Consider the following 21,543-nt stretch of genomic DNA (forward strand, 5'->3'; position numbering starts at 1 on the left):
GGGAATCTTGAGAGGTTAAAATGAGAAATTGAATGTAAAGCGCTTACTATGCTCAGTGCTGCGTAACAAGGGCGCACAGGTTTTGATAATAATTACAATAACTGTTCTTTTCTCCCCATTTCTCCTGTCTGTGCTGAGTTGGATAGTGACGTGGATTGGGGGCAGTGACGGTAGGGGAAAGGCAGAGGCAGGTAGTCAGAAGCCTGGTCTTCAGGGAGACTGGTCAGCCCAGGGGCCCTGGAAGGAGGAGGAGTTCCCAGGTTCCGTGCCTGGAAATGTAGCTGAAGGATGTGGGAAAACGGAGAGGGGATGAGCCTAACGAGGTAGAGGGAGGCCGGATTCTTTGCATTTTATTCTGGGGACAGTAGGGAGGCACTGAAAGGTTTATAGCAGGCGAATGACGTGATCAGCTTTGCCTTTTTGAAAGACCACTCTGGCTGCTGCTGGAGAACAGGATGGAGGGACGGATGCAGGGACAGATCCAGGCTCAGACACAAGCTGCCCATTGTTGCAGTAGCCCAGGTGAGAAATGATGAGGCCTGAATAAACACAGGTGGTAACAGTGGAGACTGTGGAGGGGTGGATTTAAGAGACTGGAAGACCACACACACAGCATCATCACTTGGTTAGTGATCCAGTGACCCCAGGGGACTAATTAGGAGGAGGAATAGAGGTGGCTCCCGCTCTTGGTTTGCGTGGCAGGTGGGTGGCAAGAGGTGCTGAAGGGAGTGCTGGCACGTTAAGCACTGGATGCCTACGGGCCGTCTAAGGTAGATGGATGTAAGGTTCTGAAGTTTGGGGGAGGGGTGGGGGTTGTAAATAGACTTTTGGGAGCCGTCAGCACAAAATTGGGTACAAGGAGAGAGCTCACACCTAGGAGAACTCACAGCAGGGAAAGAGAGTGGAGCCGAGATGACGAGGGGGCACGTGAGGGTAAGTACGTAAACTGTTCCAAGTGTGAGGACTCACTGGGGGCCCCACTCCACCAGAGGGCAGGTCTGGAGTTGGTTGCACAGATATGCAGCGTGTCCAGGAAAGGCCAGGGCGTTCTGTCATCCACTGCTCGACGGTGTTGGCCCTCCAGCTCCCGGCCTGGCCTGGAGTGTGCCCTTAATATCAATCTGCTTGGCTGACCCCTGGGCCCCTGCCCTGCTTCTCCCCCTCTGAAGGGCTGATCCTCTCCCTTGGGCAACATGAAGATTATCAAAATAGCGTAAGCCCTGATCTACATGGCAGCACCTTTCCCAATACCCTCCCACTTCCACATTCCAGATCCCAGAATACAGAGGGAAGGCCACTGAGTGAGAAAAGAGCGAGACTCCCTGTAAACAAGGCCTTGCTTCCCAGTTCAGAGGCATGTGTCCTCTGTGGGGTCTCACTCAGGGATCAGACAGACCAGCACTTGAGTGTGGACCCCTGAGTAGCTTTGGAGACTTCCCAAAGGTCTTAAGGCCTTCCAACTTCTCGGCACATGGATACTGCCCGAACTAAACAGATAGAAGTTCCCAGATCCCACTCCCACTGAATGTGACTCAGTGGATTAGGGCTATGACCCAGACATCTACACTTTAAATACCCACCCTAGGCCATCTCGATGCAACAAGTCAGAGAGCACCTCTGAGAAATACTGACTTAGAAAGAGACAATTGTGAGGGGACCCAGCATCTATCAACCACCCACCACTTGCCGCACTACTGACATTTCACTCAGTCCTCACTACTCTCCAGTGAGGTAAGTGCATCATTATTTTTGGTCCAGGAAATAACTGGAGACTTGGAGATGTTTAACAACTTGCCCTAAGAAGCACAGCTGTTTACTAGAGTTACTAGAGTCAGAAGCGGAACGCCAGGTCTGTACGACTCCAAAGCCTTAGACGTTTCTGCTGCAGCACACTGAGAGGAAGATGGTACCTATTTTCAGGTAGTTAAGTGTCCATCATAGGGAAGAAAGTTTAGCTAATTGGCAGAAACTGAAACGATGGGTAGTTGTTGCAAGAGTCAAACCTTGACTTGGTGCGAGATCTAGTAGTTAGAAGAGAACAGCTTTCTGCGGGAGGACTGTCGGAGTTAAGTATGTGCTGGACAAACACTAGTTGGAGGTGTCACGGTGGGATTTATGGACTCAGCTTCAGTGCAGCTCTGAATCCCTTCCAAGCCTGTAGTGTCTAAGATACAGTACTTTGATGAGATGACTTCCCGAGTTTGGTCCTCATGTTCTGCCTAGACTTATATTACTGCATTTATGGCTGTGCAGGGAAGGAGTGGGAGGGAGGGGAGAGAGAAGTCAGCTAGTAGATCAAGGTACGAGGACTGAAAGAGCTGGGATCCTGAATCTTTTATCCCTCATCAAGTCATTTCTTAGTTATGAGACAACTGAGAAAACATGCTGTATGCCCAGAGAGATGGGTGCCTGATTTCCTTATGGCTTAACGAAGGGTATGCCTAGTGTAGACTTGTTCAGGCCTGAAGGAGGAATCCTCCTTGAATCACACTTCAGATGACCAGGCAAGTTTTCACACGTGCCACGTGCACTAATGCCAGTCCAAGGCCTGGGTCTACAAAGGAGTAACAGTCAAGAGAAAGGGAGATGTGTTTTATTTCTCTTTGGTCTGAACACTCTCAAGTGGGAAGAGTCGTGACATAGGCAGCTTTATAGAGTATGAAATTGCAAGTGTTGTCCGTTGAACAGCCTGTCTTCTGAAGCTGTCTCATTAGACCATCCATCTTCACCCAAGTCAGTTTCAGTGCTACAGACTCAATTACCTCTGGCCACCTCATCCTCCATCTCCCCACCAATAGCCCTGTGGATACCGGTGCCCACATTTGATTTCCAACCCTCCACTCCCCAGCTGTTTAATCTTAGGCAAGTCATTTAACCTCTTTGAGCCTCATGCCCAGTTGGTGGTATTATAAATTGGCAGAACGTTTTCTGAGAAGGTAGTTTGACAGTACATAATGATTAAAATGTAAAAAATGCATGCCACTTTTAGGACTTTATCTTGAGGAAATAGTGAGAGGTCTTTGTAAAGTGGATACACAAGGATGTTCCTTGCAGTGATGTTTATTATAGTGGGGAAAAGGAAACAGTATATTTCCAGCATTAATGGTTCCATAAACTGTGGTACATGTGGCTGATAAAACGTGTAGCAATTAATTTCAAAGAATGTTCAAAGAAATTGGAAAATGCTTAATATGGTATTATGTGAAAAAAATAAACATACGAAACAGTGTATATAGTATGAACTAACATTTTTACACACATACATATATAATAGTCACTAAAGAAAGAAGACAAGAAAAGTAGTAACACCATGAGCTCAGAATGGGGTGCTAATGTATTTTTTATGTTCTTTTGTGTTCTCTTAAAGTTTTACAACAAGCATATGTTACTTTCTGGATGCAGAAAAATCAGTAAAAGTTAAAATACATTTTGACAGTTTCTACCATCTGCAGGATGAGGAACAAACTTCTTAGCAGAGGATTTTCATAATCTGACCCCATCCTAAAACAGCAGCTTCATCTTCTGCCACTTCTCCCCACTACCACCAGCTCCTCCCACCACTCCCCTGCCTTGCTTCAGCCACTGTAGCTACTTGCCATTCTGTAAATACATCATGACCGTGCATCCTGTCATGCCTTTATCCTTCCTGCATTCTCCATCTGGAATGACCTTCTCCACATTTTTCCAGAATCAATTCAAGTATCTCTGCCTCTTCCTTGATAGTTAATTATTTCCTGCTCTTTACCCCTGCAGAAATGTGTGTGTGTGTGTGTGTGTGTGTATAGATATAGATATAGACATAGATATTTTTAATAGTTACTTATTTAGTGTCTGTCACCCCCACTTTCCCTTTATTCAAGATTTTGTGGGAACCCCAAAGAGGGAAGGCCAATTCTGTCTTGGACAGTGAGGAAAGCATTCAGAGGAGAAGATGTTTGATTTGGGTTCTTGAAGAATGAATAGGAGTTTGTCAGCTAGACAAAGGATGATAGACATCTCGCACAATTCTAGAACCAGCTCCCAGCTGACAAGTTCTTGTACCTATTTCTAGCATAACCCTTATCTCACTACAAAGTGTGCTGCATAAGGATATGTGTATCTCCCCAATCAGACAGTAGGTCCTTGAAGGTAGAAAATGTGCCTTGTTTTCCTTGCAGTGTTCAGCAGAGTGCCTGACATATACTGGGCATCGTAAAGACATTTTTTGTCCCAGAGTATGAAGGTCTGAAAGTACCAAACCCGTAATTACCTTTCTCCTTGTGTGAGTGCACATGGACAAAGATCATATTCTTGTCTCTTATCACTGGTTTCAAGTATGGGCCCAGAGATGCTGAAAATACATACTCTATAAATTGTCTGCTGATTTGAACCAAATTGAAGAAGTCGCTCACTTGGTAGACATTAAGAGGATCTTATGCAACATTTGGACTTCATTTGAGTATAAAAATTTCACCAATATGAGCTTTGATTCCCTTTTAGACAACATGCCATGGTTTCAGAATGATGCCTTCGAAATAAATCCTGTTTGAGTAATGTTTCTCTTGGACTCATAAAATCTTTATGGCAATCTTTTCTCATCTGATAGACTATGAAAAGGAAGAGAGAGCCAGAACCACTGAGTGGGGAATGCAGTATTTTCTCATATGTGGGTCGCACACTTATTGGAAATAGTTTTTAAATGCAAATACAATAGCAACAGCCATTAGCTAAAAAATCCCAGCTCTGTCCAAAGTGCTGAATCTGTGGGTACTCTCTGATTAAGAGTAAGTGGCATGGAAATTATGCATCCATTCAGATAGAAGGTTTGAATGTATTAAAAATCCAGTAATAGCCATACTAAGGATAAGAACACAAATACTGGCAGAAATAAAACACAAATGAACAGCTTAGTGTCCCCAGTTGCAAAAAAAAAAAAAAAAAAAAAGACAGAGAGAGAAAAAATAAATTGATGAAGCTGAGCTCTCAACCCAGTTATGCGAAGGAGCACTGAGTTGGGAGCCATGCATTAATTCAACACAGATTTTTCAAGTGCCTACTATATATTAGGCATTGTACTAAGACACTGAATGAGATAAATCATAATCTTTGGTCTCCACGAGGTCACAATCGGTGCTTACTCAACCACTACCCCACTGTTGACCTTGGGCAATTTACTTAACCTTTCAAGGCACAAAGCTCTCCTTTAAAAATTTGGGAAAATAGGATCTCACAAGATTACTGTGCAAATTAACTAACATAATGTTTGCAAAGCGCTTTGCCCAGGGCTACAAAGCACAACAATACCTGCCCCCTCCCCCCCCACCCCCTCATGGGACAAAGCATATCAAAGCTCTCAGTGAATGTTACATGTTAGTATTATGTGTTACATTATGCTATGTTCTTTCTATCCATTATTTCATGTATGCTCTCATTTACTCTGTACCAGTAATGTGGGATAGGTTTTAACAACCACTTTACACAGGTGAGGAAAATGAGGCTCAGAAGAATGGAGTTGGAAGAATTAGTCACCCAAGTTCATACCTTTGGTCAGTAGTGTGGACAGAATTCAGGGCCAACCCTTTTCACTCTAAAGCCAATGCTTATAACTATGGTGATGCTGATTAGAGCAGGACTTGAAAACAGACCAACTGTCCACATTAACAACCAGGGGAAAAGGCAAATTCTACCCTCATGTGGGCCTGCATATTTTTGAAAAGGAAAATTCTGAGAGAGTGGGTAGCCACATGGCCTAGGTGCTTGTGTGAATTTTAGGTCAGGGACACTTGTGGGCTGATGGAGAAGGGAAGGATAAATCCTAGCACTCAGGAGAATGGGGCCAAACCCCAGAAATGCCAGAAGGTTTCACCAGCCTCCTAGCCCATGAGGAAGCAGGAGTGGGGACCAGAGGCTACAGCAGGCCAGTTAGGCGGACAGGCCACAAGTCAGTGGTATGGTTAACTACAGAGTCTGCAGGGGCTCTGAGGGCTGAACCCCACAGAACCCCTGGCATCTTGGATTGGGGTGGGGAGTATGCGGGAGGAGAACAGACTATTTCCAGAATCCACTTGACTCGAGGACAAGGGCCTCATGATGAATTTTCTGCTAGAGACTCACTGGCACTGGGACAGGGCAGGTTGAAACAGAATATGTGGCTAAGCAAAGGCGGGCATCACAGAAGCCACTGTCTCACATACTCTATTTGAACCTCCAGCTGAGATAAATCTGTGATTTGCTGCTCTGTGTCCCATGGAGCAGGGTGGCGGGGTGGGGGTGGGGGCCGGGGGACGGGGGAGAATGGGACTTCTGAATTAGTGACAACACATTGCTTACCTTGGTGGTAACTATGTGCTTTTTTTTCTGTTTTCTTTTTTTTTTAGGCCAAGTACTTAAGATTCAGTCCTACAGACTCCACATAAATATATATTCTCTTTGCTTTTCTCCCTGTGGGAGGGCAGCATAGGGCTACAAAGCACAACAATACCTCCCCCCTTTTCCCGCAAAACTGCCCAATAAACAGCGAATGCTATTTGAACTCCCTTGATTGAAATGGAAAGGTCACGTCTCAGTAGCGTCTTTGGGGCTTGTTTTTCCCATTTGTGACAACGCTGGGCTGTCCTGGGGCCTCCCTAAGGTGCCCTTCCAGCCCTGACCTTCCGTGAGTGTCTTTTAAACACAGAGAGTCTGGCCAGTCCTCAGGCAGGTACATGGATCAATGAGGGCTCTGCATTGCATTGTGCTCCCAGGGCCTCCGCGTCTGCTGCGTTCCACCCCTGCTGCCGCTGTCAGATCGATGTGGGGACCAGATGGCTGTGCTGTGTCATAACAATGGCTTCTTTGCAGGGACTCTTCTCAGTCCTTTTCCTTCAAGCTGTGGAGTCCAAGGGCAGCCGTGCCTCACACCCCAACACTCTGGGGAGGCCCATGTTGGCTTCTGATAAAGGTCAGCAGGGGTCTCTGGAATGGGCCATGGGCGGCTCCCACTCACCTGTGGTACCGGCTGTGGTGTCTCCGTTAGAGAGGAGGTGTGGCTGCTCCCATCTCATGTACCAACGGGACCCGGCCTCGTCTTCCACTGAAGCTGAAGGGAAGGCATGGAGTGTCAGAAAACAATGCAGGAGTTTCAGGTTGTTTCCAATGCCTCACCTTCATGCGGTAATGGCCTCATGGGGATGGCTCCTGGCTTAGGAATCCAAAGGGTTTACTGACTAAATACATGGGACAGAAAGTGCTGGAGAGCAGCTCTCTCAGGTGTCATAGTCTACTCCCCTTCGCTCTGATTGTTAAGCAGCACACACAGTCCCCGATGGTCACTCCCATCCCTGAGTCTGCCTGACCTTCTAGCTTTAGGGACCAACTGACTGACTCCCAGTTTCCACATCTGTTGCCTTGAATTAGCAAGAGAGAGGATCTGGTTGGCCCAGCTCATTAGTCGAGTGTCAACTTCTTATCCAATCAGCTGATACCAAGAAGGGGGGTGCTTAACTGGAACAGACATAGCTGCGGGAAGGAGCCCACCCCTTCCGCGGCGAGCTGAGGAGGGGGCAGCACGGCAGTCCTGAGCAGAGAGCTCGGGCTGGGCACGCAATCCAAGGCGTATCTTCTACGTGGGTTTCACCGTTCCAGCTTCTCTTCGGTCTCCCTCAGGAGGTAACGGAGAAAACTACTTTTCTCACCTACCTCCTTGAGCAAAGCAAAATCAGACCGACTAAGGGCCTGGCACTCTGCGAAGAGAACTTGAGAGCAATTTCATGGGGCCCTCACCACTACAATGTTGTCTGTCTGGCTTTCACAGTCTACAAAGGGAAGCTCTGTAAATACCAGAGATTACTGTGATTACTGCGAATCCTCTAAGCAGCTAAATTCCCCCAATTCGCACAGTTGTAATGCCCCGGGATTTAGAGATATAATTAAGAACAGATGAGCCTCAAGAAGGTTGATGACAGTGATGTGGGACTGCGGGAAACAGCAGAGGGAATATTGATGGGAGTTCGAGGACTTCATCTCCCTCAAGTGGTGGTGGAACGCGGCCTGGAGGGGGTTGCAGGCAGGAAGGACCTTGATTACTGGCGTCCCTGGGCCCAGGAGTCCTTGCCTCCCAGTCTTCCAGAACTGGGGACACAAACTACAAACCTGCTCAACCGCTTAGGACTAACCAGAGCTGGTTCAGCCTTGGACTGTGGCGCTGAGGCCACTCTGAACAGCCGCCTGCTGCTGTGGGATGGGAGGGGCCCGGCTGGCCACTTCTGACCCCTTTCCTCTCGGGCAGCCTTCTGCCCACACATCAGCCGTGGCACGGGAGGGCTTTGGCTGCAGTACTGAGTCTTTCCCCCCGACCCCGCCCTGGGCCCCTTTTAGTTTTTACTCATTTCTCAGTGTTTTTCTCTCTGGTTTTACTACTTACTGAAAGGTACAGGAATACCAATAAGGCAAATACTATGTTTTATTTGATCTATCCACTGCGGTGAGCTGAATCTATAGTATTTGTCATGCCAAGAGTGTTTTGACCTTCCAAAAGGAAACAAGTGCTCTCCGAACCAGAGCCAAGCGAGCAGCTTAGACCCTTCCATGAGCAAAACTCTGGGACCAGGGGAGTTCCAGAGTACGCAATCACCATCAAAATGTGACTAGACTCGTTGAAGTTGAAGTCCTTGCAGCAAGGGAAGGGAAGGGGCTGTGATCCAACAGCTACCATGAGGGAGTAGAGTGAGGGTGCCGGAGCCAGCATGCCTGAGTTCTGCTCCTTGATAGCTGTGTGACCTCAGAGAAGTTGCTTAACCTCTCTGTACCTCCATCTTCTCTCCTGCAAACCAGGGACTCTAATAGAACCTGCCTCACCGGGCGGCTGTGTTAGATGAGTCTGTACATGTGAGATACTCAGAACAGTGGCTGGCACACAGGAAGTGCTTGGAGGGGACTCTTCTGTCCCCCAGTGTTGCATAGGTGCCTTATACTGTGTCTCTTCCATTTTTTTTTCTCACAATAACTGTGGGAAACAGACTTTTATATTCCCATCATGCGTAAGAAGAAATTGGATCTAAGATGTTCAGAAAATGGCCCAGGGCCGGGTAGCTAGTAAGTGGCAGGGACAGATTTCGAAAGTGGAGATCTCCAGCTCTCTATTTCACCATCGTAGCCAGTCCCCTTCATGGTCAGCCTGGCTTCCCGTAGTCATACCCCTTCCCCTCCTGTCCCCTGAGTCCCTCCGCACCCACTACAGTTTCAGTGATGCTGGAGTCACAGCACCACTTCTTAGCTTTGGCGACTCTCTGAGCCTCAATTTCTTTATTTCTGTAAACTGGCACAATAACCGGGCCTGTTGGGAAAGGGAACAGCAGCCCCTGAGGACCAGAGACTGGCCTGGTGCTGGGAGCTGGCCTGTACCCCACACCTAGACTTTGGCATGTGAGCACTCCACGACCGTGGTGGATTAAGACAAAAACAAGACTACTTCGTAACCACATCTGAACTCAGACACAAACAAGGACATTACGGAAAAACAAAAGTGACCGACCATCCCCCTCCCTCTTGGCTAACGTGAGCGACAGCTGCTCCTTTACCAATTCCAACTTTAGTCTTGCTTCATTCCTCCCACCTTCTAGATAAAATTTATTAAGTACCCAATGGTAGAAGTATATTGACTTCCTGACAGCATCCAATCCAGAGCAAAGCTCCACTTCTTTGAACCTCCCCCGAATCTCCTAACGCAAACCTAATTCCTACAGTAGGTTCTTTCCAACCTCCTGTTACTGAGATGCCCCACAGTTCCCAGGGCTGTGCATTCTCCCTCTCTCGGCAAAGAGCCCAAAATCCCCTTTGTTCAACTACAGGTGGATTCCCGGTGGTCTTTGGCTGTGGTCTGTGGTTGGAGGTGGCAGGGGCAGGGGGAATTGACACTGCCTTCTGCTGATGCCCGGCGAGCATTAAATCAGGTCCTGGAACACAGTAAGTGCCCAATACATGCTGGTTATTAGCATTATATGTATTACCAAAAATATCTTCCTCCTTCGGACGGAGCTGGTGTGCACAGGTACCTCTCACCAACCAGCACCTTCTTCTCTGAAATCCATGCAGACACCCCCTTACGTTTGCCCTGGGCACGGCAGCACGCCCCTTTGCATTTTCTCACATCCGTGCAGACACCCCCTTACTTTTGCCCCGGGCACGGCAGCACGCCCCTTTGCATTTTCTCACAGACCTTTACTCCACACTGCAGACCCCAAGCCCGTAAAAAACCTTTATCACCCGTGACATGCGGGTGGAGGACATCCTCTCAGGGTGTTTAGACAGTGTTGGGGGGGATGGCAGGAGGGCCAGGTCGGCAGTGGAGTGACCATCAGGTGTCGGCAGGCCCCCTTCTGCTTCCAGGCAGAGCAGACGCTGTGCAAATGGACGCTCCCTCACCCACTCGCCAGAGCCGCGTGGGCCAGAAGAGCCGGGCTGGATTATTCAGCGCAAATGTACTCGCAGCTGCATCCACCAGGGGCAGCCCCAGGGACCGCAGAGCTCTTTCATGCCCACTGCTGCTAATTGCAGATAATGCATTAAAAATACAGAGCCGCATCTGTTCATTTCAACATGAGTATCGAGGAATTTACATGGTTTGTAATGACAGGGTGTGAGGGTGGGGAAACGCTTATCCTGCCTGCGGGCCAGAGGCACAGCTGTGAGCAGAGAGCTGGAGGTGTGATTTCTGGTGCCCAACAAATTCTCTGGGTGACAGCCAAGCCCTTCCTCGGAGGCGCCAAGGGAAAGATCCAGGTATTTCTCCGGAAATGCCAAACACAGAGTGTGTGTCTGGGCCTCCTGGCCCAACTCTGCCTGTGTAGAGTTCCCGGGAGAGAGGAGGGAACTGACACTGCCAAGCCCGGGACGGGAAGAGCCTCTCCAGGTTCCATTGCTCATTTTCCAGCACCAAGCGCCTCACCTAGAGTCTCAGTTCCTCATCTGCAAAATGGGGGTGTTTAAAGTTTCTGCCTCATTCAGCTTATGAGTAAATAAGATCGGTACATGTAAATTGCCTCAAACACTACCAGGCATGGCATAGGTACGTAAGTAACAGTTTTCTATTATTGTTTTACTGCACGTCAAGCATTGTGTTAGATTTTAAGGGTACCAGGATGAATAAGGCAAGGCACCTGCCCTCCTTCACTAGTCAAGACAAACACTAGTTAAGATGTGATATGAATGAGATGGTGATGTGATATGGGAGCACAGAAGAGGATGGGAGGGTCCAAGAGGGCTTCCTGGAGGAAGGGACACTTGACCTGAATCTTGTCTGAAGGTGGAAGTTTACCAGACCTAAAAGGTAGGATGAGTTCACCCTGGAGTAGCATGTGCAAAGGCCCTGAGGAGAGTGTAGTGTTTCTGGGAGAGATACTGTAGGGCAGGACCTTAGGGTGGGTGTATTAAGTATCTATTCCTGTTTAACAAATCATCCCAAAACTTATGGTTTGAAGCAATGTTTATCACCTTGTCTGCATGTTAGGAATCTGGGTGTGGCTCAGCTGTGTTCTTCTCCAGGCTTAGTTTCTCACAGGGCCGCCATCAAGGAGTATTCCAGGGCTGTGATCATCTCAAAGCTCAGCTGGGGAAAAGGATTTGCTCCAAGCTTATTCCCAGGGTGCTTTGAAGGATTTTGAGTTCCTCAGTGCTGTTGACCAGAGGCTACCTCCGTTCCTTTCCATAGGGTAGCTTTCAACATGGCTTCTGGCTTCGTCAGGGTGACTCTGAGAGAGAGGAAGACAGGAGTCACAGTCTTCTATAACCTAATCTCAGAAGCGGCAGCCCGTCACTTTCGCTGTATTCCTTGTGTTGGAAGTCACTAGGTCCAGCCCACACACCAGGGGAGGGGGCTGTACAAGGGTGTGAATGCCAGGAGACAAAGACCGTTTAGTCACTTCTGAAGCTGCCTACCGCCAGCTGCCCTCCAGCCCCCAATGATTCATGTCCTTGCCACATGCGACACACAGTTACCCCTTCCCAAGGCCCCCAAAAGCCTCATCCCGTGAAAGCATCAGCTCAAAGTCCAGAATACCACCATCTAAATCAAGTTCAAGTGTGGTTGAGGCTCTTGGGTGTAGTTCCTTGAGTACAGGTCCTAGAGTGCCGTTACTCTGGATCGGTAGCTCTGCAAAACTAGACAGACAAGTTCTCTGTCCCCACTCACCTGACATACATTGGTGGGATAGGTACAGGGTAATGGCTCTAGACATTCTTACTCAAAATGGGGGACAATGTGGGGCAGAAAAAAGTCCCTGGTCCATAACAATTCTGAAATCCATCCAGGAATATATTGGCAGTTTCTTGATTAGTTTTAAAATCTGGGAATATTTAACTGCACCTTCTGAGTTCTTGGTTTCTCCCTCTGAGTCTTCCTTTTTTTTTTTTTTTTTTTTCTTCATGAAAGGAAGTGCATGTTTGAAGCTGACTTTTCTTCAGCCTGCTTCCTGCTGAGAATTTTGGGAGGCCAGTGACCTTTTTTTGTTTTGTACTGTCTCTGTCCTTTTTAGTCCAAGCTGACAGTGTTTCTTCTGATAATAGTTTTCTCCAAAACTTTGTGGGTTTTCTGTAAATTTCATCGAGAGCCGCTCTCTTACACAAAAGTCACAACCACAGATTTCTTTGAACTAAACTTCTCTACCTTGGGCTTCCGCTAAGAAGGTCAAGGGACGATGCTCATATGCTTCCCAGAGGCCCTATTGTTTGATCTTGGGGATCTGTAAGGCCCACCCTAATCTCTCTAAAGGGCCTTTATGTGGCTGAATAATACTACAGTCCTTTGATCTTTCCTAGGTCTTAGCCAAAGGCTGCACAGTCACACCCTCAGCTTTATCTCCAGACCACCTTTTCTCAACACTGCTCAAAGCCATCTCTTAATTTTAGCATCCTTTGCTGTCTTGGGAGGCTGAGAACTTTCCAAACTATGAAGTCTGGCTCCTTTTCAACCACCTTTCCCTCAATTTATCTCTCTTCTCACATAAGCAGCAAGAAGAAACCAGCCAGTACCTTCAACCCTTTGCTTGGACACCTCCTTAGCTAGATCACAAAGTTGATTCGGGGCATGTCCTGCCTTCCATATCCCTGCAGACGACATTGTCGCTAAACTTTCTTCCACTGCATAACAAGGATCCCTTTCTTCCAGTTTCCAGTAACATGTTCTCACTTCCTTTTGAACCTTCACCAGCAACATCCTCAAAGTCCAGGTTTCTCTAACAAGGTCTTCAGAATACTCCCAGCCTCTACCCACAGCCTGGTTCCAAAGACATCTTACATTTTTAGATATTTTTCATGGCACTATCCCCCTCTTGATACCAAAATCTGTATTCATTATCTATTTCAGTTTGTAACAAATTATCCCAAACCTCAGTGCCATGAAACCACATGTATCACCTTAGTTGCTACGGGTCAGGAATCAGGTACGGCTTCGCCGGGCCTGTCATAAAGTTGCAATAAAAGTGTCTGCTTCCAAGCTGACTCACGGTTGCTGGCAGGATTCAGGTCCTTGCCAGCTGTTTGAGGGCCTCAGTTCCTTGCTGGGCATTGACCAGAAGCCACCCTCAATTCCTTGCCATGTGGGCCTCTCTACAGGGTGGCTTTCAACATGTCGGTTTGCTCTGAGCAAAAGCGAGAAAGAGAGAGAGCCAGAGAGAGTCTTTCGTAGCCTAGTCCCTTCCGAAGCAGTGACATCCTGTCACTTCGGCCCTATTCTGTGCATTAGAAGGAAGTCATTAGGTCCAGCCCACACTCAAAGGGAGGAATCACACAAGGGTGTGAATCCCAGAAGGCCTGGTTCACTGGGAGCCATTTCAGAAGCTGAGTGTGGGCGACAGTGCAACTCGTGAGGCAGCAGTGGCCTGATTATCCTGTGTCAGGCTCCCGTAGTGAGGGGCAACCACTGAAATGTTTCACTGCTGACGGGGAGGAGTCTTCACATATCGCTCAGCCAGCTGGAGCAGAGAAAGGACTGGAAAGGGAGCAACAAGTAGGGGGAGCTGTTGCAAGGCAACTGTTACAAGGGGGTGGCCACAGGGGGACGCTCAGTGCCTCACTGCTGATCCACCCAGGGGTCAAGGCCGGTCTGCAGGGTCACATGACCCCCTTTTGGCCTTTGGCCAGGCTCTTTCTCCTGCTTGAACTGCCTTTGTGTGTGTTGTTCTCTCCTCCTTTGAAGCATCCCTTAGAGACCAGGGCAGGCACCCCCATCTGCTGGGCACTTCTGACACATCAGACTTCATTTACAAGGATGTCCCAGACATTTCGTTTATCCTCCCGCACACCTGGAGGGCAGGTATTGTTTGTGGGCGTGTGATTAGAGGTGCATGACGAGACACAAAGGTGCCAGGGCTTTGTGACTTCACCCTGGTGACCTCACCCTGGCCAGGGGCCTGGTCCTCAGTCTTATAGGCCCAGAAACTGGACCTTTTTGTCTCCATACATGCTTTAGTGGAGGCTGAAATCAACTCTAAGATCCCAGTGATGCTGTGTGGCCCAGATGCTAATCGATTGTTTGCAACTGGGATCGACTTCTCCGTTGGGATTTGAGGGAAACCCCCCAAATCAATAAACAAACAGACAAATAAATACTCCTTTGTCAAGTTCAGAATCAGTTGGCAGATGAAAGAGAAAGACAGATGAGGATGAACCTTTCACCTTTATTGCTGATGAACTGGTTGGAGAGCAGACCTGGGCACACTTTGCAGCTGGGATTGGCTGGGGGAGGAGGGAAGGGCAGGCCAGCGCTTCCTCTCTCTCAACCTACTAGGCAGATCAGTGATGCCTCCTCTTCAGAGTAAATGCCAGGGCTGCGCGAGGAGAAAGAACTCCTCTGTGGTCCTGGGACCAGCAGCATCAGTACCACCTGGGAACTTTTAGAAATGCAAATTCTTATCCTAAGGCAAATTAGGCCCAACTCCCAGAAGAATTGAATCAAACTCCAGGGGTGGGGCCCAGCATTCTGTATCTTAATAAGGTCTGAGGTGATTCTAATGCGGCCTCAAAGTTGAGAACCACTGGTCTAGTGGGAGCTGCTCCACATGGAAATCTGAGGCCTGGGAAGCAGTGCGCTCCTGGAGTATTTTATCACCCGTGCCTGTCCTTCCCCCCATCTCTGGGAAAACAAATCACAGGGAGAGACGTTCCACAGCTTCCACATTTGATTTTTAGCTTACAGCTGCTCCCAGGAGGACCAGGTGGAGGTTCCTGATTATCTCCCCTCCAAAAGGGAAGAAGGTCATGGATATGGTATTCGCTAGCCTTGCCTCTTTCTCTTGCAGACCCGGGAGGCGCTAGCATCCCCTTATTGGCCTTGGTAGTCTTTGAAGACCCTAGAATGACCATTAACCAGAAGTGGAAATGGAAGCACATGGATGCCCTGCAGAAAAGCCTCTTTGGCTCCCACAGCCCTTAGGTTTCAAAATAAACTCCTTGCCAAGGCCTGTCCTCTCCAACTGCATCTCAGCCACTCACTCACCCCTCCAGTCATTCTAGCCTCCCTCTGTGTAATATGCCAAGCTCACTCCTGCCTCAGGATCTTTGCACTTGCTGTCCTTCTACTTGAACAACTCTTCCCTAAGGCCTTGGCAGGCCTGGCTCCTTCTCGTCCTTTAAATCAAAACCCAAATGTCATCTTCTCTGACCACCCATTTAAAGCACCCTCAACCCCACTTGTCATTGTGTATCTCATTAGCCCGGTTTATTTTCTTCAGAGCCCTTGACACTATCACAAAATGACCTGGTGTGTTTATTTGTTGACTTGTTTATTTATAAGAGATCAGGGGCCTCGCTGCCTCCCTGGTAGTAGAACAGTTTCTGGTACGTTGCAGCCTTAAGATTGACATGAATATTTGCTGAATAAATGAACACAGGAAAAGGCTCTGGGAGAGAAGGGTCAGAGTGGAGTGATTCAGGCATTAAGACAGCCATGGGCCCAAAGACTCAGCCTCCTTCTTCCCCAGGGCAGGGGCCCCTGAGCCCAGCCGAGTGGGTCTGCGTGGAATGCTGGTACCGCACCAGGTTTTCTGCCTGCTTTTCCTCTCGCCCATTATCTTAGACCCAGGCTCCCCCTGCTTCTCCTCCTCCCCTCCTTCCCCCTTCACTGTCATTACATTACAGTCATTAGAAGCCAGCAGATTCACAGCCTCCTGTCGGCTTTTTCATAAAGGACTGTTAATAGAGTTAGTTTTCAGCGGGGGCGCTGCAAACTGTTGTCAAAACTCTGACTTAGCCACCCACATCCACGTAATTAATCACAGAGGAAACCAGAAAAGAGTGGCATGAGGGCTGGGGTCCAGCTGTGTGGGGGCCCTCTTCCCAGAGGGGACTGTCATGTAACACACAGCCGCTGCCCACCAAGAGCCAGGCTGGAAACAAGACAGCCTCCCCGGAACCACTGCAGAGTACAAGTCAGGATCTAATTAGCACGGGGGGGCGTCCGCCACCTTCCAGAGGTTGGTAGCAAAGGAAAAGAAATTAAACAGGTGGGATAGAGGCTGGAGGGAGAAAGAAAGTTAAAGATGGTTTATTTTAAGATGACAAGGAAGCCGGCATTTATTGAGTACTGTATTAGTTATCTATTGCTGTGTAGCCCATTACCACAAACTTGTTGGCTTAAAACAACACATGTTCATTATCTCCTCATTTCTCTGGGTCCAAATCCGGTAACAGCTTAGCTGGGTCCACCACTTGAGGTCTCACAAGGCTGCAGTCAAGGTGTCAACCAGGGCTGAGTTCTCATGTGGAGGCTCAGCTGGGGAAGGATACACTTCCCCGCTCACGTGGTTGCTGCAGCACTTAGTTTCTTGTGTTTGTAGGACAGAGAGCTTTGGTTTTTTCCTGGCTGTTGGTCCGAGGCACCTTCAACTCCTAGAGATTCCCCACAGTTCCTTGCCACGTGGGCTTTTCCAGCTTGGCCACTTACTTCATCAAGCCAGCAGGAAGAATCTCTACAGAGCAAACCCACCAGCAAGATAGAGTTTTATATACCATGGTGTAATCACAGAGGAAATCACGTCCCATCTCCCCTGCCCTATTCTGTTGGTTAAAGGCAAGTCACAGGGAAACTTCCTCCCTGGCGGTCCAGTGGTTAAGACTCCATGCTTCCACTACAGGGGGCGCAGGTTCGACCCCTGGTTGGGGAACTAAGATCCCGCATGCCATGTGGCGCGGCCAAAAAAGGAAAAAAACAAGGGAAGTCACAGATTCTGCCCACATTTAATGGGAGGGGGGTCGTACCAGGGTGTGAACACCAGGAGGGGGAAATCATAGGACAGCCGCCCTAGAGGGTCAACCACAGTACCTTTTATGTGCTAAGGACCGTGCCAAATGCTTTTGCGTGTGTTACATCATTTAATCACTAAAACAACCTGAGGGGCAGGCCTCATCCCCTTTGCACAGATGAGAAACCTGAGACAGAGGAATGAGAACTTACTTGCCCAAGGTCCTGCCAGTGATCAGAACCACTTGTGTCCGGACAGCAAGCTTACAGGCTGGAGGGTCAGCATCTTTACAGGAGGAGCAAGGGCCCGAGGTTGGTGGGGAAGAGGATAGTGAGAGGGTTCTGGCTATGAGGCGTGAGACCAGGAGGGAAGATGGCTGTGGATGACACGTTGAGAAGGAAGAAAACCGACAGTGCTTTGTTTGATGATCTCTGTATTCTCCATGAAGCAGGAAATGAGGGTGTCTCCTGAGAGATGGGAGGTTGGGCTGGAGGGGAAGCAGAGACAAGTTGGAACAGCACCTGTGGGGAATGGGAGAGGGGGAACAGGAATCCGGCCAACATAAGTACAAGGTTGCCGAGGAGCGTAAAGCTGCTTCCTCCACGGAGACTTTAGCAGTTGCCGTGGTAGGTGGTACTCGCTCCCACCCCCAGCTCTTTGTGCAGTCTACACTCTCCTCAGGCCTTGTAGGGCTGTGGTTCGTGCCCGTGTGCATCCCTCTCGTCAGGGCAGGAACCTAACAGTAGACCACATTGGGCCTCCTGGTACCCAGCACAGGGTCTGGCGCGTGGGAGCCCTTCGTAAATGGCCTTGGTTCCAGACCCTGAATTTCTAAATCACTCCACTCTATTACCTCTCACCCCCTAAAGGCTGACCCAGTTCTAAAAGGCTATTCAAAACTACGTATTTTTATTTTTGTTCCAAAAGTAAAATTTGAAACCACAGCAGGCTACAGAGATGCAGATCCCTCAGGGAATAGGGGTTTAGAGCTGGAATTGAGGAAGTCTTCTGCATGCAGAACCTGGTGACCAAAAAATTTTGCATTTGGGCCCAGTCTCTTTGATATCAGAAGTCAAGGGCCATTTCAGAGTATTCCATATCAATCTAGATTGGTGTGAAACGTTGCCCACAGTGTATTATTGCCTGAAAAATACAGTCATAGTAGACGGAACAATCCCATTTGTATCAAATGACAAGTTTTGACTCATTTTAAGTGACAGAAAACCGAACTCAAACTATCTTAGACAAAATCCAAAACGTGTGGGCTTATCTTCAATGAAAAGTCCAGGATGCCAAAGGGACTAACATTTTGGCCTGAGAATGAGGCAAGTGGCTGCCAACAGCCCCCAGGGCCGCATCCTCCCCTAGGATTCCTTACACAAGTCCTGAGGTCTACTCTGATTGGACCAACTTGGGTCACATGACTGTCACTGAGCCAATCACTGTAGCCAGGGGGATTCCATCTGATCCAGCCTTGGTCAGGATGGAGTCGGTGTGCTGTGAGCAGGAGAAAAGGAATGGATGCCGCGGTGGTCATACAGGCAGCAAATGTCCACTCTGTGTTGTGCTTACGTCCACAGAAAAATGACCGGGGAGATGCTCACCGAAATGTCAAGAAAAGCGTTCTCTCCAAGTTATAGTACTTGGGGCAGAGTCAGATGCCTCTTTTTGTAAAATCAGCCCCATGCTTCATCCTAGTGACTAGACTAGGGACCACCACTGGAGTCTCATCCTGACCCACTAATAGTATGTAAGCCTTGCTGGAGGACCAGTTCCGGAATCCCTGGAGACACTGAGTCGCCTAAGGCCCACCTCAACTCGTTTCCCAGCCTCTGCTGGGGCCTGAATTGGGAGCCTGACCTGGACTCCAGGCCTTTTGCCCTCCTGGCGAGGAGGGTGGCAGGGCTGGCGTTTGCTCACTTCACTCTGAGTAGGGTCCTCCACCCTGGAGAACCACTTGGGACCAGGCTGCTCCCACCCCCAGGACTCCTAGCTTCTTTACACCTGGAGATTCCCACCCCACCCTGCCTGGCCAAGCCAAACCCGGTAAGCCCGGACCACACACTCTTCAGACTCTTGTCCCAAAGCCAGCCCCTCCTGGGATCAGTTTCCAAACCCTGATCTCAGCTCCACCATGCCACTCACTTGTTGCCCAAAGCGGCAGCAATGGCCCCCCTAACGCTACACAAGAGACCAGGGACAGGCAGTACCGGAGAATGGCATTTTATTTCTAATTGGATCCATCAGTTGCGTCTGACAGTTTCTTTGAACCGTCTGCGCCGGTTCTTAGCCGACCTTTGGAGGCTCTTCTTCCTGGCCTTACGGTAGATGCCCAGTTCCTCTTGGTACTTTGCTCTCAGGAAAGCTGCCCTTTGTTCATAGGGCTGCTTGTCGTAGGCTGTCATTGCTGACCACATCTTCCCCGAGGCCTTTGCCACCTGCACTACTGACCAGTTTGGATTCTCCCACTTGAGCTGGGCGTAGTGGTCTTGGCAGAAGAGTAGGAAGGACGATGGAGGTCGTCTGGGTGCGCCGGGGTCCCGCTTTCTCTTCTTCTTCCTGCCAGGGTAATTCATCATCTCCTCCTGGTATCGGGCTTTGTCGAGCTTAGCCAGGGCTTCATATTTGGCCTTTTCGTGCTTTGAGATAGACCTCCATTTCTCCGAACACTTTCTAGAGAACTCTTTAAAGCCAAGGTGGGTGTTTGGCTTCTGCTCCATGAACTTGTTTCTGTAATCCAGCAAAAAGTGGATATAAGAAGAGACGTTTGCCTTGGGCCTTAGCTGGACTTCTCTTCCCATGTTCGTAAGATCATTTTATTTTCTGGATCTAGTAACTCAGACGGCAGAGACTTTTGTCTGCCACACTCCAGGAGCAATTAGAAGGTGCTCTGCTGGTGGTGAATGTTTCTCTCTGTAAGAGCTGCAGGCAGGGGTCCCCTTTTCAGTGGTGGTGGCATTGTTGGGTCAGAGGGGATTGTGACATCACTCACAAGCTGGCCACTCCAGGCCAGTGCTGGTGGCATTTGCATACAGGTGCTCTTACTGGTTGGCTACTTGGCGATCACATTTTGCTTCTCGTGAAAGATAATGGTTCATGCAGAGAAGGCTCTGGAGTGGTACCCGCCCCCCCGGAATGTTTCTCCTTGGTTTCCTCGAGGCAGTGGGCTTTGCTCAGTTGGGGAGCTTTCCATCCCTCGGATGTAGTAACAAGCCACGGGGTCTGCCTTCCCCGCCGTACGATTGTCAAGATGCCGCCTCATCCCTTCCAAAGACAGGTTGGAAATAATGAACACGAGGAGGTGGATGGCTCCAGAGCTGTCATGATGAAATGTGAAGTCTTTCTGTTTGCCTTGAACAGTGGCAGCTCATCCTGTACAAAGAGTTTAGTAGTAACTCTAAAAATAATCAGGTGTGGCAGCTGTGACTCGGTTCCTGTCAGGACAGAGTCATCTAATTTAAAACCCAAGCACTTGGCCTATACGTCTGAACCCTTCATTTCTCTGAGGAAATTGGGGGTGGGGCGGAGGTTAGGGAAGACGGGAGGAGAACCTTAAGATTTTACTAATTACGCCTGAGTCCACGAAAATGAGGCAGAATCCTTGGCCTGTCAGGAGGCCCCCTGCCTTTATCCCGGGGGTCCCCGTTTCTTGGGGCTAGAGCACAGAGCTCTAGCAGCTTCACTCAAATGAGTCGGCCTCTGGCTTTTTGAGAAAAAGTTGCAAATATTCCGTCAGTCTTCCAGCTGGAGGGAAAAGAAAAGAAAAGTGGCATTTATGGACCTTTGGACATTGCGAAGTCCTTGCTTACCTGGTCATGGAGTTGATACCACTCGGTGGTTGATGACAGAGCCAGGTTTACAGGACTGGAACACTGAGTCTCATTAACATAAAATTAACCTGTTTCAGGTAAAACAGCCACTAACAGGTTGGATCTGGATTTGAACCGATTTGCCGGACCGGAGCCTCTGCTTCATGCCACCTGCACAGAACAGCTGCCTGGGGGGCCTAGGGTCCGGGTGCATGGCCTCAGCAGCTGAGCTGAGTCTGACACTGAAACTTGCTTGAGGCTAGACTACATTTTGAATTTTGGCCAAGGCCATTTCCAAGGCTCCACAACCGATTTCACCTTCCATCTTACATAAAAGAAAGATGGATATTGACTAGAGTCTCCGATCCTGAATTCTAGTCCCAGCTCGCCACAAGGCGGCTGGGCTACCCAAGCCAGTCCCTTCCTTCCTGTAAGCCTATGATGTTTCATCTATGAAATCAGTGATGTGGAATCAGTGTTCCACGGGCCAGGAAAGACCCTCGCGGTGACATGCTGTAGGTCTGTGGCCGGACTGGGGAGCC

General features: G+C 48.9%; 2 protein-coding genes across 2 annotated transcripts in view; one reads left to right on the forward strand and one right to left on the reverse strand.

Moving 5' to 3' along the window:
• Positions 1–21,543, forward strand: part of CSMD2 (CUB and Sushi multiple domains 2) — a gene marked incomplete at both ends in the record, with an annotated part of 666,422 nt that overhangs the window by 279,836 nt on the left and 365,043 nt on the right.
• On the reverse strand, positions 19,436–19,993 carry HMGB4 (high mobility group box 4; the record flags this gene model as incomplete). The annotated part of the gene is made up of 1 exon (XM_082863732.1): positions 19,436–19,993. One exon carries the CDS (start codon positions 19,991–19,993, stop codon positions 19,436–19,438), a length of 558 nt encoding a protein of 185 aa, XP_082719858.1.

This window comes from Leucopleurus acutus, assembly GCF_964270905.1.
Source record: "Leucopleurus acutus genome assembly, chromosome: 2".
Taxonomy (NCBI): Eukaryota; Metazoa; Chordata; class Mammalia; order Artiodactyla; family Delphinidae; genus Leucopleurus; species Leucopleurus acutus.